The following is an 18,726-nucleotide window of genomic DNA, read 5'->3' as shown; positions in this document are numbered from 1 at the left end:
GATCTCAAATAGATTACTTAACTTCTGAGCCTCAGTTTTCTCATCCTTAAAATAAGAATAATATGAATGCCTACTCTTGGAATTTGGGGAAGATTGAATGACACAGTACAAGTAAATTGATTAACTCAATGACCCTGGCATAAAGTGAACACTCAAGATTAGAAGAGAACATGAGGGTTTTGCAATATATATGTGTATCAGATCATCATGTTGTACACTTTAAACTTACGCAATATTATGTGTCAATTACATCTCAGTAAAGCTGGGGGTGGGGGAAGAATGCATGGGGTAGATCTTATGTTAAATGTTCTCGTCACACCTACACACACAAAAAAAGAGGAAGGAAAGGAGTGAATTATTAGAGGTGATGGTTGGGTTTATGGCATCGCTATAATGTTGGTTTCACAGACGTACACTTATCTTGAACATATGAAAGCCCTTATAAATATGTTATATTTATAGAAATAAAGCAATTGGATAGCATTCGTTAAAAAAAAGTTAGCACTGGTTTTCCTATACTTTCAATTAATAATAATGACTGTCATAAGAATACATTTAATTCATCATCTCTTGCTTACCAGAAACTTTTCAAGATCGCCCTTCACTAAAATTTCATTACGATGTTTTCAAGTTTGTTTTGCTTTCATTACCTGAAACATGTTAGAAGCATTTTTCTTTATCTAATTCTTCATCCAAATGTTCACAGACATTCTCATCTTATGATTCATAGTTACTGAATACAAATGCTCAAATCTCAAACACAGAGTAAATTAGAGTTCTAAAAGTTTTGGGTAACTTTTAATACTGTTAGTATAACTGAGTAAGTATACTTCAAATTCCTCTCATATACAAATATTTGCAGCTCTTTGGTTATAATTGTCCTAGGTTCACTTTCCCTTGAATTTTTTTAAGTCTTACAAGGCTGCATTCTCACTCAAAACCCTCTATATATATTCCTTTTGCTTCTACCTCTTCCATTTGGATTTTCCACCCCTTCTATACCCCAACCAAAGTAACTCACAATTATTGGATAACTAAACTTGAGGTTGAGAGAAAAGATATCTAGAAGTAAATCTAAGCATACTACAACTTAAAGTAAAAGAAATACTGTTAGATTAGATACAGGCCTATACAGGCCGTTTGTTTTTTTTTTTTAATCAAAGTTTCAAAACTAAATAGCAATTATCCAAAAAAACTCAGAGAAGCCAAAAAAGTAAAAGAAAAACTAAAAAAAAAGAAAGAAAGAAAATATTTTACTAAAATGTTAATTCTTTAGATTTGAAATAAAAATCAATATTGAGAACTTCTTTACTTAGAGCTTAGAAATAGCGATGTTTTGTAGACCTACACAGCTCAATTTCAAAGGATTATAGATTTTTAGGGCTGGAAAGTACCTAGAGAGATCAGTCAGCCTCTCTTCTTCTGAGATTAAAAGAAAAAGAAGGTGGGGGGTGGGTGGTGAAAGTCCAGGCTCAGAGAGGTTTTAAGCGACTCTCTCAAAGTCACTCAGCTTCAAACACTGATTTACTATTGTTTATACTTTATCACACTGCTCCTGGAAAAAAAAAAAAAAATGTTATTTACTCTAAAAGACAAGATGCTTTTATTTACTTAGGAATCTTATTTTGAATAGTGAGGACTATATCTTCTGAAATGTTACGTTCTTACTACTCAAGAATTTCAAAAGCCAAAAGGTATATTCATTCAGCAAATACTTATTGAACATAAAGTAGATGAGAGGCACTGTGAGAGGCACTGGGGATATAGTAGTTAGCAAGACAGACACTGGGAAGAATAATAATAAAATGATATTAATAGCAACTGCCATTAACTAAGCACACACTATAGCCAAAATACTATACTAAGTACTCTACATGCACTTGCTCTAATTTTTAAAACAACACTACAAAGAAGAGATTAACGCCATCTTACAGAGGTAAAAACTGAGGTTTAGAGAGAGTGAACTGATTAGTCATTCTGAGTAAGTACCACTTTCCAAACCAGTTCCTCTAGCACCAAAGTGCAGGTCCCAGCTACCACATGTTGCAGCCTATTTCCCTATTCCTAAAGAAATGATTCCCTGATATAGGACGACATACAAATAAAAGTATAAAGGGAATGGACAGATACACTATTTACAACAAATCCATATAGAGAGCACTTTCAGAAAGTCACACAATTTTGGTCATCATATGTAAGAGAGAGATTAAAGCACTAAAAAAAGGAGGTAAGACAACTCATAAGATTAAGAAATTGGTGTATAAACATTCTAAAACTTAAAGAGTTCTTCAGTCAGAAAGGGTAATGGCTGAGAGCATATATAAACAAAGTCTATAAAACCACTAAATGTGGGATATTTTATATATATATGCAAAATCTTAGAAGACTGAAACTAATAGTTACTTTAGGATGGAAAACAAACTAAAACAAAAAATACTGTAACACAATGTACAGTAAAATTATGAAACTTGTTTCCTCAATAAATGAGCCAGGCTGAAAGCAAAACAAGTCATAAAGAGTTCACTTACTTAGACATCAATTTTCAAAACTATAATATTACAATTAAGGCACAATCAAAAAGCAAAGTATAATCACAAGTATCAACAAAAATTAGCTTTTGCAAAGTAAAGGTCATAAAATCTATTTAATGAAGCTGAAGCATTTTATTTGCTTGTAAGCTCCTCAAGCTCTTACAAAGAACACCAAAAGGCTGAGGTTTTCTGTTTTATTGTCTTCCAAGCACTTATCACTGTTTGTAATTACCTCATTGCTTTTTGTCTATTTTTTAAGTCTACAAGAAGAAACATATAACCTCTAAACGGTACCTAAACAGCATCTTAAACAGTACCAAGCCCACAGTGCAGCTTTAGAAATATTAATTGAATTAATGAATAAGTAACTTCCAGAGAATGGCATACTAGCAACATAAAGAAGTGGTAGCTAAAACCAGCAATTTCATAAGACACATATGCTTATATTCTAAGAGTAGCAACTTTATTCAATAAGTCATTTTAAACATTTTCTATTAAAACAAATATATGTTATGTAATAGAATGTAAAATTCAGATGAGTGTCTGAGATGTAACACAAGACTTCAAACATATTTTGTGATTGCAGGTGGCTACTTCATATTTCTAGACCCTAAGGACATATATTTATTGTCTTTTGTTATTAGAGCTACTTCATGAAAAAATGACAAGTACTTACAAACTTAAACTACCTCCGCACTCATCTAGCCAATTCTCCAAAATAGACTACATGCTCTTTGAGTATAGCGTTAATATAAATCTTTCAATCCGCAGCACAGTAGTTATTTGTCAAAACACTTCTATAAAAAGAGGACATTCAGACTTTCATTTTCAGCGACAATGCAGCAATAGGCACCAGATTTACCCTCTGGCCTGAAACCACCAAAACAAACAAACAAACAAACAAAAAACCAAAATACCCCTCAAAGCATATGAAACTGTTTTCAAGACAATGGACGACAACGAAAGACCAGAATTCCTGGGAGACCAGAGACAAATGAGAAAGGCCCTATGATTTCCCATGATTACTGATGTCAGAGAGCTTCCAGGCCACAGTGAATGGAGGGAGAGCCCAGACAAAGCCTGGCAACTCCGAGTTAAGGAGACTGAGCTGAGAATCTGAGGAAACCAAGGCAGCTAGAAGCCACAGAACAGAGTACCAGAGAGGAAAGTGCTGCAAAGAACTCCAAAGATCTACGGATATTCCCTACTGAGTATTAAGGTGAGTGTTGAGCAGCACATGTAGGTAAGGAAACTACCAAAGGTAGAGCAAAGAACTACTAGAAAGGATTAGAGGAAGAGTATCCAAAACTGACAAAGATCCAGCACAAAGCCTCTTTCCATGAGCCAGACTAGAGAACATCACAATTAACAAGCTACTGAGTAAAGTAACCAGGAAGGTCTTGCCTCACTAGTGCTCAGCCCTAGACTAAACACTGCTCTGGTTCCTCGAGAAGTTAAGCACAAATTGTGATATATATGCATAATGGGATATTATTCAACCATAAAAAAGAATGGAGAATTGATACACATTACAACACAGAGGAACCTTGACGAATGCTCCTAAAATTTAAGGAAGAAATAATGCATATTCTGCACAAACTCATCCAGAAAACTGAAGAGGAGGGAACACTTTCCAACTCATTTTGCGAGGCTATCACTACCCCAATGCCAAAATCAGACACTACGAGAAAAGACTACAGAAAAATATCCCTCATGAACACAGATATAAGACTTCAAAACAAACTTATAGTCTATCAAATCCAACAAAAATATTAAAAGATAAACAGACATGACCAAGTGAGGTTCATTCCAGGAATGCAAGGTTGGTTTAACATCCAAAAATCCAATCAATTCCACATATTTCTAAACTAAAAACGAAAAACCATATAACCACTCTAAAGAAGCAGAAAAGGTATCTGACAAAATCCAACATCTATTCCTGATAAAAACTCTCCACAAACTAGTAGAATAAAACTTACTCAGATGATAAAGGACATCTACAAAACCCTGTAATTAATATGATATGGAATGATGAAAGTGAGAATGCATTCCCCCTAATATCAGGAGCAAGACAAGGACATATGTTCTCACTGCTTCCAATCAGTGTTCTTCTGGAGATTCTAGTCAGTGCAGTTAGAAATAAATAAACAAATTAAATCCAAAGCAAGGAGAAGAAATAATAAAAATAAGAGCAAAAAATCAGTGAAATTGAAAACAGAAAAATAGAGAAAATCAGGCCTAAAGGAGTCTACTCTCATCACTCCTATTCAACATTTTACTGGAAATCCTACTCAGTGAAAAAAGAGAAAAAGAAATAAAAGGTATACAGATTAGAAATCAAGAAATAAAACAACATGGTTATCTATGTAGAAAATCCCACAGAATGTACAAAAACATTCCCGGAATATAATAAGATCACAGGACACAATGTCAATATACAAAAATCTATTGTATTTTTTATGTACTAGCAATGAACAACTGGAAATCAAAAATTTTTTAAATACCATTAATAGCACCAAAACCAAAGAAATAAATACGTATAAAGCTAACAAAATATGTGCATGATCTGTATGCTATGCAAAAAATTACAAAATACTGATGAAAAAGAAATCAAAGAAGACCTAAATAAATAGAGAGGTATGCCACATTAATGGTTTAGAAGACTTGTTGTTAAGATGTCAATTTTCTCCATATTGATCTATAATTTCAATCCATCAAAATCCCAGCATATTTTTTTAGACATGACAATCTGACTCTAAAATATATATGAAAAATGAAAGAAATCAGAATAGCCAAAACAATCCTGAAAAAGAAGAATGAAGTTTGGAAGACTTGCCCTACCTGATTTCCACACTTACTATGAAGCTATAAGGTACTAAACTATATATATATATATATATATATATATATATACACACACACACACACACACACACACACACACATATATATGTATATATATGTATATATATATACACACACACTAGATACTATATATACATATATAGAGATGTATCTTGTTTATAGTACTTTATAGTTTTATAGTAGGTACTACAGCACTATAGCATATATATACACTATATACTATAGAGCTATAAAGTATTATAAATAAGACCACATGGTATTGAAATCAAGATGGACACACAGAAGTCAACAGAACAGAGTCCAGAAATAGATCCACATAAATATGGTTGATTGACTTTTGACAATGTACCAATACAGTGGCAATTTAATGGAAAAAGGATAGTCTTTTCAACAAATCATCCTGGAAAACTTGAAGTCATATGCAAAAAATGAACTTTGATCTATATCTCACACCTATACAAATACTGACTCAAAATGGGTGATATATCTAAAAGTAAAATGCAGAAGAGATCATAGGAGAAAAATGTTGTGACCCTAATTTAGGCAAAGAATTCTTAGATATGACACCAAATGCACAATCAATTTTTAAAAAATTAACAAATTGGACTTAAGCAAAATAAAAAGCTTTTGCTCTGTCAAAGACAATAAGAGAATGAAAAGACAATTACAGACTGCAAAAATATATTTGCAAGTTATATATCTGACAAGGGATGTCCTTCAATTGGTGAATGGATAACAAATTGTGATACATCCATACAACAGAATGCTACTCAGCAATAAAAAAGAATAAACTATTGATACATGAAACAAAATAGATGACTCTAAAATGCACTACCTGAATGAAAGAAGCCAGATTCAAGTGGCTATATACACTGTATACTTCCATTCATACAACATTCTAGAAAAGGCAGAACCATAGTGATAGAGAACAGATCAGTGTTGCCAGGGTTTAAGAACTGAAGAGGGTGTGACTGCAGTGGGACAGAAAAAGGAAGTCTTTTGAAGTGAAAGAACTGTAATGTATCTTGATTGTGGCAGTAGTTACACAACTCTATGCATTTGTCAAAAATCATAGAACTGTACATCAAAAAGAGAAAATTTTATTGTATATTAAATAATTTTCAAAAATAGGCTAAGGTAATTTTTTTAAAAGGAAAAGGCAGACTTCCCTGGTGGCACAGTGGTTGAGAATCCGCCTGCCAGTGCAGGGCAGGGGACACGGGTTCAAGCCCTGCTCCAGGAAGATCCCACATGCCGCGGAGCAACTAAGCCCGTGTGCCACAACTACTGAGCCTACGCTCTAGAGCCCGCGAGACACAACTACTGAGCCCGCACACCTAGAGCCCATGTCCTGCAACAAGAGAAGCCACTGCAATGAGAAGCCCGTGCACCACAACGAAGAGTAGTCCCCGCTCCCCGCAACTAGAGAAAGCAACTAGAGAAAGCCTGAGCGCGGCAATGAAGACCCAACGCAGCCAAAAAATAAATAAATTTAAAAATAATTAATTAAAAGGAAAAGGCAATTTGGAAGATCTAAAAATAATAATAATAATAGGACAGATTAAAAACCAGGTCTCTGGAACATGGCCAGGTCATAAAAAGGATCACTCATTTGGGGTTGGGTTTCAAAGGCAAGGCAGAAATCTAGTTATTCAAACTGTTAAGTAATGTTAGGAAGGTGAAAACGCTAAGCTGCATATGGAGTATGCCTTTGGTCCTGATTTGCCTTAGAGTGAGACAATTCTAACCGTATAAGACGATTCCACATCACAAACGAGGACAAAGCAGAGGTTCAGAGGGGTTCAGAGGCTGGCAATCAGGCTGGATTTTAGCTTTTAATTATACTAGTACCTCTAAATCAAGGGTTCTTAACATGGAATACCTAGATAGAATTCCAGCAGTCTGTGAAAGTGGACAGAACAAATATTCATCTTTAATTTCACTAACCTCTAACTGAAATGTTACATATGTTACATATGTTACATATGAACTGTTACAAATATTACATATGAAATGTTACATTTCCTTAGGCTATGAATGCATGCAACTAACTGTGGTAGTTTAAATAGGACCTATATATTTATCACTCATAGAAATCACAGATTTTTCCTATCACATCATACTACCATGAGTCCCCTGCTATCTTATTTTGCATGCATTAATAAATATTTATAAATCACACATTTGAGGGGTTTTAGTATTTTGATAACTATGTAATTGGTTTCCTGAATAATCCAATGTATTTGATTTTATACATTTAAGATACATTAAACCTTTCCAAATACAAATAAAACATTATTCTAAGAAAGGGTTCATAGGCTTCCCCAGACTATCAAAGGGGTCTATGATAAATAAAAGGTTAAAAATCCCTGCTCCAAATCATCCTGCCCCCATCTTACAAAGCACCCCTTTTTTCAGGGCCTCTAATACTCTTCATACATGCATGAAGGGTCCCTCTCTCCAATTATAAAATAGTTTAAACCCTCGACAGGGAAATGCACAGTTTTTTAAGCAGTAGTCAAATTTATTATGCCCACTGGACAAAAGAGTCCATATAAAATTATATCATATAAATACAAGAAAGACCTTATACGTAATAATACACAGTTGAATGAAATGTACTTTCTGAAACTACAGACTGAAATAACCTAAAAAAGTCAATCTAGCTTATGTCTCAAATAAGAAGGAATTTAATGAAAGCATCTGAAATATGATCTTCTTACTAAGAATTCATGGAGAAGGGTAGGAAGTTTACTCTTGTTTTCTAAATCCTACACTGTGTGCACATTGCAATATCTTGTTTACTCATTTAAAAAGTAAAAAACAGAATCTCAAAACCTCAAAAAAATAAAAATAACTAGGTCACAAAGGTTTCTACAGTAATAAAACTCTCTGATTCCTTGGGTTAAATAACAGCAAACGGCCAACCAAGTAAGATATAGCAGCCACTTAAACAATGGAAATGCCCAAACAGTAAGAGGGAGTGAGAGGCTCTAAACTATAAGAGCTACAAATTCAACTGTGGATGCAGGGACAACCATATTTTTTTTCCTTTTAATCTATCGTAGGAAGATGATCTGGTGAGAACTATGGGGGGAAAAAAAAGAAATATTCTTGGAATATAAAAAAGTAAATATTACAAATATTACAGTAAATATTACAATAGTAATTTTATTACGAAGGCAATATCTACTTCCTATTAATAAAATGCACTAGTTAAATATGTTTCCAGTAGAAATATACACCTTATTATGTAAAACAAAAAAGGACAAATAAAATTTGCTTTTCCGTATTTCCTATCATTTGATGACAAATGAAATGTAGCCACACAAAACTATACATTCAATTTCAATGTAATGGTATTTCATTTTTATACATTTAATTACCACAATTTTTTAAAGCTTTTTAACAAAAATATAACACATTCAATCTATACTAATTTGCCTCAACTCTACCAACATCTTGGAAATTTTTTATTATAAGCAGTCAAAATTATTACACTTTAGATCATTTTTTCAGATTACAGGATTACTATGTACTCATCACAGGAAACTTGTAAAATAACAAAAAAAATTTCTTTAAATAAAAAAAGAAAACAGAATTCCCCATAATTTCACCAAATAAAAATAAGCACTATTACCATTTTATTTCTTCTATGGGTACTATCTTACATATCAGTAATAATGCTATTAATCAATATATATTAGACTCTTACTCTGAGCTCTTCAACTAAAAGCTTTACAAACACTATTTTATTTTATCCTTACAACAGTCCTATTCAAGTAGGGAGGTAAATATTGTCATTTTACAAATATGTCAACTACAGTTTAAAGAGGTTAGGAAGGGACTTTCCTGGTGGCGCAGTGGTTAAGAATCTGCCTGCCAATGCAGGGAACATGGGTTCGAGCCCTGGTCCGGGAAGATCCCGCATGCCACAGAGCAACTAAGCCAGTGCGCCACAACTACTGAGCCTGCGCTCTACAGTCCACGAGCCACAACTACTGAAGCCCGCGTGCCTAGACCCCGTGCTCTGCAACAAGAGAAAGCCACCACAATGAGAAGCCCGAGCTTCGCAACAAAGAGTAGCCCCCGCTCACCACAAGTAGAGAAAGCCTGCGCACAGCAACAAAGACCCAATGCAGCAATAAATAAACAAACAAACAAATAAATAAATAGGTTAGGAAACATGCCTAGAAGGTCAGAGATAAGTGGCAGACCTGAACCCAAATTTTCAATTACCACCATCAATGTATACATAGAGAACGCTATATTCTACTCTAACGTAATGTCCTATGTCATAAAAATTATGAGTCTAATTTTTAGATTGCTATTTAATATAACAGCATGTGGACATAACTTAATCACTCCTCTATTGGATCAAATTATTTTTGTATAGTATTCAGAATAGTGTGACGCATTCAATACAAAAAATAAAAACTAGGTAAATGCAAGATTTGGCTTGTCAACTTCTATATTTAAATTAAAATATAAAATTCAACTTACTCTTTTACTGAGGCAAATAACTGGCCACATACTGCAACCTAGTGTGCAGCAGCAACAAAGGCAGCCACAAAGTAGCCAACGTACATTAACAGGAAGGTTCTTCTTAAGACAACTGTTAACTCTGTTGATGCTGGCTTTAAATTCTTCAGGAGCTACCTAAAGAAAAGTTTTAAGAAATAACAACACTGCAATATTAATGTCAATAAACATGTCTCATTAGCATAAATTTTTCTAATTTGTTAGGAAAAGACTTTAGTTTTGAGGCATATAAATAATACCTAAATAATTGACACTCACTTTTCCAGTTAATGAAGAAGGGAATTCTGATTCAAATTTGTTGCTCAGTCCAAATCTATTTTTTAAAAAAAGAAAAATATGTTATTACATGTCATTGTTGCAACAAATACACCTTTAACTTAATCAAAGGTCAAGTAAATAGAGTGCAACTTTATACACAGAATAACAATGGAAGTTTGAGACACACTGTCATCAGCAATTTACGAAATGTAACAAGCAATTTTAGCAGCTGAATCAAAACTTTTATACAAGAGGCTGAGAATATAGAAAGACATGACTTCTTTGGAGCTATCTTTGTGAGCCAAATAGTAATGTGGAAAACAACACAACTGTCCAATTTTGTCAAAATTACTAAGATTCTTCCAATTAAGTAACAGAAAGCTAAAATCTCTGCTATTAATTACTCTTTAGGTCAAGAGCATTTTGTTAACTCTCAAAAAAGTGATAACATGTCTAAGAATGCAAATTACATTTTCTGAGATCAGCATATCTACACTGCTATTACAGCTACAGAATGTTAAAAACACCTGGAACAAAACGGCTACTTCAACTTTCAAATACCAAGACATTTGCTACACACACCCCCAAAGAAATGAAACCAAGGTAGTGCATTTTAACATCTTTAAGCTTTTAAGTGTCTTGAAAGATCATGAGGATTGACTGGGCACTTGACTATTTCTTTGCATAAGTTAGTGGGAAAGAATAAAACATTCATAGACAACATTGGTAATAGCAGACTGCACCCTGGAAATAAAATTGAGATGCTTACATATGATGACTTTTACTGGACCCTGGAGCCAAATTTTTTTTCCGGTTTTATTGAGATATACTTGACATTTAACATTGCATTAATTTAAGGTGTACAACCTAATGATCTGATACATGCATGCACTGTGAAATGATTACCACAGTAAGTTTAGTTCACATCCATCACCTCACGGTTACATTTTTTTTTCCTGTGAAGAAAACGCTTAAAATTCACTCTCTTAGCAACGCTTGAATACACAATACTGCATCTTTGGTAGCTGGCACTGGTAAGAGGGATCCCCTAAGATATTCTGTATGAAACAGCTGGCCAGGTCAAGGGGTTCTAACTCAACCAACAGTGGAGCTAGAAAGAGAAATCAAATAAGGTAGGCTGTGTGAAGTCAATAAGGAGTGGTGGAGACCAGCCAAGTGGAGGTATACAATTTGTGTGTGTGTGAATGTAATGAGTCAGATCCAGCTGATTACTGTCACACTAGAATGCAGGCCCACCTTTGACAGGTTGTATTTTTCTTCTTCTAAGAGGAGCTGGAAAACCAGATTTCTCTGCAAAATTTCCCACCTTTATAATATTGTGCAAGTCAATCACAACACTTCTGTGGGTCAGGTTGTCGTTTGCATCATGATCTAGACTTCCTTACAACATGTAGATGGTGGCATCTGAGACCATTTTGTCATCATCTTAAAGTACTTTCAAAAATTACTTAATAGCAGCATTGAAATAACATCAATATGTCTTCATAAACAATGGATACTACTTATGAAAAAAGTTTTGACACTAAACGTAAATTGGCAAACCATTACTGTTTAATATAATTCTGGCATTGGTGATATTCTCTTTATAAGACTCTGAGCGAAACCTGTTTTTTCTGTAGGGGCCTCAGAGCAATGTGGTTCTACTTGAAAATGCCCCTACAGATAACTCACCTACAACTGTAAAGGCCCTAGCATGAGGAAGAGGTATGCAGTGCTTGCTGACAGTTCTATGAGGTCTCTAGATAATGGACTCCCTTTTCATCTATTTCCCTTAGAGGAGATACCATTCAACAAATGTTTATAGAATACTGGACCTTCTAGATTATACATTTCCATCTCTTGTGTTATCTACCTTGGTCTGAAGATCTTCTCCTTCAAGCAATAGGTTTCATTTCAACCATGTTTATTATTGCAATTAACCATCTCCTTCCAACTGGTCCTCAAATTTTTTTAGAAAAGCAACAACCAGATACCTCCAAGTCTCCTAAAGATAAGTATCTTCCCCTTCCATCTTCAGTCATTAAATATTTGGAACAGATTATTTTATCAAATACCTATAGTTTGCCAGTAATATGCTAATTTAGAGGGAGCAATCCAGTATGAGTATAAACCTTAATTTCCTTTCTTTTCCAAGCCTGGACACTTCCTTATAATAAGGCTGAGTGTTGATGCTTTGCCCAGGGAGCGCTACCAACTAATTGCCCTGCTGTTCCTGCAAGTCAGGGCTCCTTTTAAGTCAGGCTAGTAGTTATTCTTCTGAGTAAGAACTAGCAGTTCCAAGGACATTCTTTAGGCACTCTCCTCTGCAGTCATAATTTTGTTGTGTCTTAACAACAGACAGTAATCCTTTCTCTTTCTTCATCTCACCCCCAAAAGAATGACATGGTTCACAATAGATGGGAGTGCTTAGCTTTGCCACCAGCCTTCCCTTCTTCCCTTTCTTTCTTCCTTCCTTCCTTCCTTTATTTATGGCTGCGTTGGGTCTCCGTTGCTGTGCGGGGGCTTTCTTTAGTTGCAGCGAGCAGGGGCTACTCTTTGTTGCATTGCGAGGGCTTCTCATTGCGGTGGCTTCTCTTGTTGCGGAGCACGGGCTCTAGGTGTGCGGGCTTCAGTAGTTGTGGCTCGCGGGCTCTAGAGCACAGCCTCAGTAGTTGTGGTGCACGGGCTCAGCTGCTCCACGGCATGTGGGATCTTCCCGGACCAGGGCTTGAACCTGTGTCCCCTGCATTGGCAGGTGGATTCTTAACGACTGGGCCACCAGGGAAGCCCCATTTCCCCTCACTTTTGTTTCCCACCTGCTGAACAAGAATACCTGTAAAGAGGGGCAAGAAGATGCTGCTGTTGAAGGCCTTGGAGTCGCCCCAGCCCACAGGAGTGAACCCCAACTGCAATCTGCTTTCGCTTTAAAAATGTTTAAAGACATTTAATATTCAAATCAAGTACTTCATGATTACAGGCAGATTGAGCCATGATACCCAGGCACCCTTTCCTCATTTCCATTTGGAATATAGTACTCTACTATATTCAAACATTTGGGTGAACAAGGGGTGTTCAAACATTTGGTGTCAGGACTTCTTTGGTCTCTTAAATCCTTGAGGACCTCAGTGAGCTTAAGCTTATGTGATTTAGATTTATCACTATTTCTGATTATACATTAGAACTGAGACATCTAAAACATTTAAAATTTTTATTCATTAATGAGCCCAAAATGCTCATTTTTATGCTAACAAAAATAATGTTTTTATGAGAAATATTTTTCAAAACAAAAAATTTTAGTGAGATTTTCACATATGTCTTTAATGTCAGACAATGGAAGACAGCTGAATTCTCACATCTCTTTCTGCATTCAATCTGTAGTGATATGCTCTTTTGGTTAATGTTTATAAAGAAAATTGAGTTTCACCAGATATGTAGTTGGAAAATTGTGTATATTCTTTGATACTATAACAAAACTTGATAAGTGCTACCTTATTAAGGATTTCTTGTAAGGAGGAAACAAGCTTTATCAATGAACTTTTAATACTCAGTTCAATTAAAATCCACAGTATGTCTTGCATTTTAAATGGATTTTTTTTTCCTTACCCATACCTGATTTTATAACTTCATATATTTGTCCCTTGGAAAATATTGGTAGATTGAGTTATGCAGATTTCCAAATGTTGACACACTTCATCGTGATATCAGAATCATCACATTCATTAATATGACCACTGATCTCATCATAAGTATTGAGAAGCTGTCAAGCTCACAGAGGCAGATGTAAGTTTTCCCAAATTCCAATTTTCATCTGAAAGCTGGAATTATTGACAACAAATGCTATCAGTTGTTTTACTTGAAGTGATAGTCTTGCTTTACTTAAAAAAAAAAAAAATAAGAGGCTGAACGATAACTAACCAGCACTATATAAACAAAAGAAAAAAAATGGTTAATTTGAGCTACCACCTATACCTTAAAACTAACTTCAAAGCATATTATTTTAATATATAGAATGGATAAACAACAAGGTCCTACTGTATAGCACAGGGAATTATATTCAATATCCTGTGATAAACCATAATGGAAAAAAATATGAAAAAGAATGTATATATATGTATAACTGAATCTCTTTGCTGTATAGCAGAAGTTAACAAAACATTGTAAATCAACTATACTTCAATAAAATAAATTTTTAAAAAAATAGATGACTTTTTTTCCTAGCTTTGAATGTTACTAATGGAGATAGGCAATGGCTGTGGATTTTAACAGGCGTCCTTGGTATGCATAAGCAATAAAAGCAGGAGAAGGAAAAATACAGGGAAAAGTTGGAAAGGGGAAGTAGAAGGAAAGAGGGAGAGAAGAAATGAAGAAGAAAGTGAGGGTTAGCAAAGTGCTACCAACAACTGTCTTATTTACCATTCAATACCTATTAACTGTCAGTCCATTAGATGCTTGAAAGAAAACGTAGACATGTGCTACATCTACATCTATTCCTATGACCTGAAAGACCTTGTCCTTAATCACTCTTAAAATACTCATGGCTTTAGAATTGATAAACGATTTAAACTATTTTCAAAGAATGACATATATGACAAGAAGATAAAACACATTAAACAACCTATTTTACTCTTACCTATTACAAGTTTACTAGTCTACTAGTACTTGGAGAAAGACAGAAATTCATTCAAATCAAACTATTGAGCACCTTCTATGTAACATTTCATGATCACAAAGTCCTACAACAGGCTTATATAGCTTTAAAAAACTTTTCTTAAAAAAAAAAAAACTTTTTTTAAGAAAGAAAGCATGGGACTTCCCTAGTGGTGCAGTGGTTAAGACTCCGCGCTCCCAATACAGGGAGCACGGGTTCAATCCCTAGTCAGGGAACTAGGAACTAGGATCCTGCATGCCGCACAGTGCAGAGAAAAAAAAAAAAAGGAAGCAAGCATGTACGAGGCCAATTTGTACTTTTTTTTTTTTTTTTTTTTTTTTTTGCGGGATCTTAGTTTGCCAACCGGGGACTGAACCTGGGCCCTCAGCAGTGAAAGCACAGAGTGCTAACCACTGGACCGCCAGGGAATTCCCCCAATTTTTACTTTTATATAAATTGAGGTAATTTTCAAAGCTCTTATACCTGGTAAAGCTCTGCAAAGGGACTGCAACTTTACACCTAAATCTAAATGGAATCTTGAAATAGGCTTGTTTTACTCATATCCCACTTACTTCCATTTCACTGTCACCTCGTTCCTAAATCTGTAGCCAAAATTCAAAAAGTAAACTAATCTGTTACCCTGCACTCTCATCTTCATCTAATTCAGAACCTCCCTTTCCTGATAGATCCTTCCCCTTCCAAACCTCTTTTAATCTTTAACTTTGGAACCCCTGATCTATTGATCTGCTACCTGGATACCTATTTACATCTTCTCTTTAAAAAAAATTTTTTTTTCTTCACTTTAACCAAAAATCCTGTTGAAATGACACTTTCCTTAGAAATTCTCAACTATAGCTCATTCCCTGGAGTTCATCTTCCAGACTCCATCTTCCATGTCCTCATAATACTTGACTATATTCTCTCTTGCATAGTCCTTATCGTATCTCATTATAATTATGTCATAAGCCTAACTCCCTACACTGATAGTCAATGAGTTGGTTACAGGTAGGTACAGTATCTTAATAATCTTTATATCCTAAATGTCTGGTCCAATGCCTGATAAATATCCATGAAATGTTTGCTAAATAATTTCCAAGCAAGAAGAAATGTCTACATTCCACTACCTCCTCATTGCAAACTTCCACACCACTGCTCTCTCTTCCTCTGATGCACATGATTTCCACATTGTTCCAAGCCCAACAATCATTTTCAGCCTTGCAGGTCACTCCCTCTGTGTTGGGGGTCCCCAAGGTCACCCTCAGGTTTGATGATAAACTAGGAGGACTCACAGGAGTCAGCATACAGTCCTGTGAGTATAAATCTATACTCACAGCTAGATTTACTACATCAAAAGGATACAAAGCAAAATCAGCAAAGGGATAAGGCATATGGGGTGAAATCCAGAGGAAACCAGAAGCGTGCAAGAGTCTCTTCTCAGTGAAGAACACAGGATGTGCTCAATTCCTCCAGCAACTAGTTTTCACAACATGTGTATAATGTTGTCTACCAGGAAAGCTCATTAGAGAGTCAGTGCCAAAGCTTTTACCATGGACTAGTCACGTAGGCCCCCTCTACTTAGCATGTACCAAAATTCCAGACTCCCAGAAGGAAAGCAGGTGTTCAGTATACACCATACTGTTTGTACAAACAGTTTAGGCACAGTGAGCCATTCTTATCAATTCTGGGCATACTGGGAACGTTTCCAAAGTCCAAGTTCTCAGACAACCAACCAAAAGCCGACACAGTAAGCAAGGCTTTTTAAGGATAGCAGTCTCAAGTCTGCTGCGCTCTTTTTTGCACAACTTCACACTCTCTAATGACACAGACATTCACATCACAGTTTTTTCTTTCTACAAGAACTCTTGTCTTCATCCCAAATAATTCAATACTCAGCACCAAAACCTAACCGATTAACTGACCTCATCTATTCTGAGGAAATTCACCTCTATTTATTCAGCAACCCAAGCCATCATTTGGAACTGTATCACCTTTGAAATTCTAACTGTAAATTTCTCCTCTTACCACTACCATCAATCATTTCATTTCTCCCACCCTTATCAAATTTGTTTTTTTGTCTCTGGTTGTAACCTACTCCTTACCACTCCTCCTTGCTTTTCTACTCCAAATCTGCTCCCTATGACTCCACTTCCTCCTTTATCTGCCAGAACTACACAATCATTTAACCATACTCCAACAAAACCCTTTATTTTCTGCACCTCTAGAGTGTCTCCTGTCAATCCAATTCAATTGAAATGTTTACTTTCTTCACTTCAATTCCCACTGCCTGAAGCTACAATAGAAAAAAATCACACAAATTATTTCTAATTTCAGTTAGATTAATGCTATAGCAATCTTTATTCATTCCTAATCAACTCCCTTTTCCATACTTCACAATTGCTCCTCTAGGTGCTCAGCCTTATCCTCCCAACCCACTTTTTTGCAGATAACCATGGTTCCTTAACTCCAACCAGAGGAAACAAGATCAAGAACATAAACTGCTTTGCCTTCTCTCCCTTTCATTTTTAGATTTACCTATGTCTTCAGTATCTTTACCATCTTTCTCAATGGAGGCAAACTAATCATTTGCTCCTGGTTGCATCTCCTTCAGTCTCCTCTGCAATCCACTCGTTTCTCCCTCTCTCTGGCTCCTTACACATAGCTTACAATCCTGCATAAGTCTACCCAGCCTGAGAATCTGAACCCCTATTTTCTTCTCCCTCAAGGTATGATGGCATCCATCTCTTCTCCTTCCTCATCCAGTGTCTTGAAAGAGTCTTGCACGTTCACCTCTTTATCTCACCTCCCATTCATTATTCAAACCACTACCACCCAGGGTTTAATTCACATTTCTTTACAGATGAGACTGCTCTCAACAGAACAGCTGAAAACACTCTGTTCAGCGAGTCCCACTTCATATAGCATGCTTCCTCCTAGCAAAGAGCTTAAGCACCAGAGGGGCAAATCTTTTACTTGTTATTGGCTACAGCAAATACCTCCTTTGCTGTGCCAACCAAACAATACTGTCAGATAAAGTTTTAACAAAAACATCCTTTTTTATTAAATGGATAAGAAAAGCCACACACTTCATGTTTGTTAATATAACTACAAAATATCATCTTTAATGGTTTTGATGTGACATAAGTTACTTAGTTTTGATACTACCTTAGTTCCCGTTCGGGGGGGTGGTGGTGCTGGTTTTTTTTAAGTTTGGCGGGAGGTGGGGTTTGTTAGCAATGAAAATGAGATATATGTTTCAGTTTAACTTGACAGCATTATAAATTACTCCTTTTATCCATTATGTTCCTTCAAGTTTAAAGTTTTTAAATATAATAATAATAATTTAGTTTATTCTAAGTCAAAGTACAGTTGGCCCTGGACAGTAATGGAAAGGCCAAATTTCTTAAAATAATAATTTGATAGGCTGGAAAGAAGAGTAATGGGTAGGAAGCTGAACTCCCTTCAAACCTAATAAGCTAACATTCTATTAATCCAAAAAACTGGAAGTAGCACTTAATAATTTTAAAAGATATAATACAAGACGGGTGGCATCTTAGTTATCTACAAAGACTAATAAATGAAATAGAAATAAAAAACACTTTATGTTAGCAAGAAGGTCTTAAGATGGAAAATACCATGTACTGTCGGTGGAACTATAAATTATTACAATCATTCCAGAAATCAATTTGGCATTAAAAATATTTATACCTTTGGCACAGTAATTTCTCCTTTAGGGATCCTGCCTAAAAAATAATCTGAAATGTGAATAAAAATATATGCATAAACAAGTTCCCTGAAACTTTATTCACAATAGAGAAGAATAAAATAAAATAATGGGAATGTTAAGTAAATTACAGTATCTCAGCATAATAGAATATTAGACAA

General features: G+C 35.3%; 1 protein-coding gene across 1 annotated transcript in view; it reads right to left on the bottom strand.

Moving 5' to 3' along the window:
- CHIC2 (cysteine rich hydrophobic domain 2) overlaps positions 1-18,726 on the bottom strand; it is a 47,788-nt gene that overhangs the window by 15,019 nt on the left and 14,043 nt on the right. Inside the window, exons 2-3 of the mRNA XM_007168418.2 lie at positions 10,197-10,251; positions 9,900-10,055 (exon numbers count right to left, since the gene is read on the bottom strand). Of these exons, the coding sequence (XP_007168480.1) occupies positions 9,900-10,055; positions 10,197-10,251 (211 nt within the window). The remainder of the gene's footprint in view (positions 1-9,899; positions 10,056-10,196; positions 10,252-18,726) is intronic.

This window comes from Balaenoptera acutorostrata, chromosome 5 (assembly GCF_949987535.1).
Source record: "Balaenoptera acutorostrata chromosome 5, mBalAcu1.1, whole genome shotgun sequence".
In the NCBI taxonomy this organism is placed as follows: domain Eukaryota; kingdom Metazoa; phylum Chordata; class Mammalia; order Artiodactyla; family Balaenopteridae; genus Balaenoptera; species Balaenoptera acutorostrata.
This window is presented reverse-complemented; position numbering and strand designations above follow the sequence as displayed.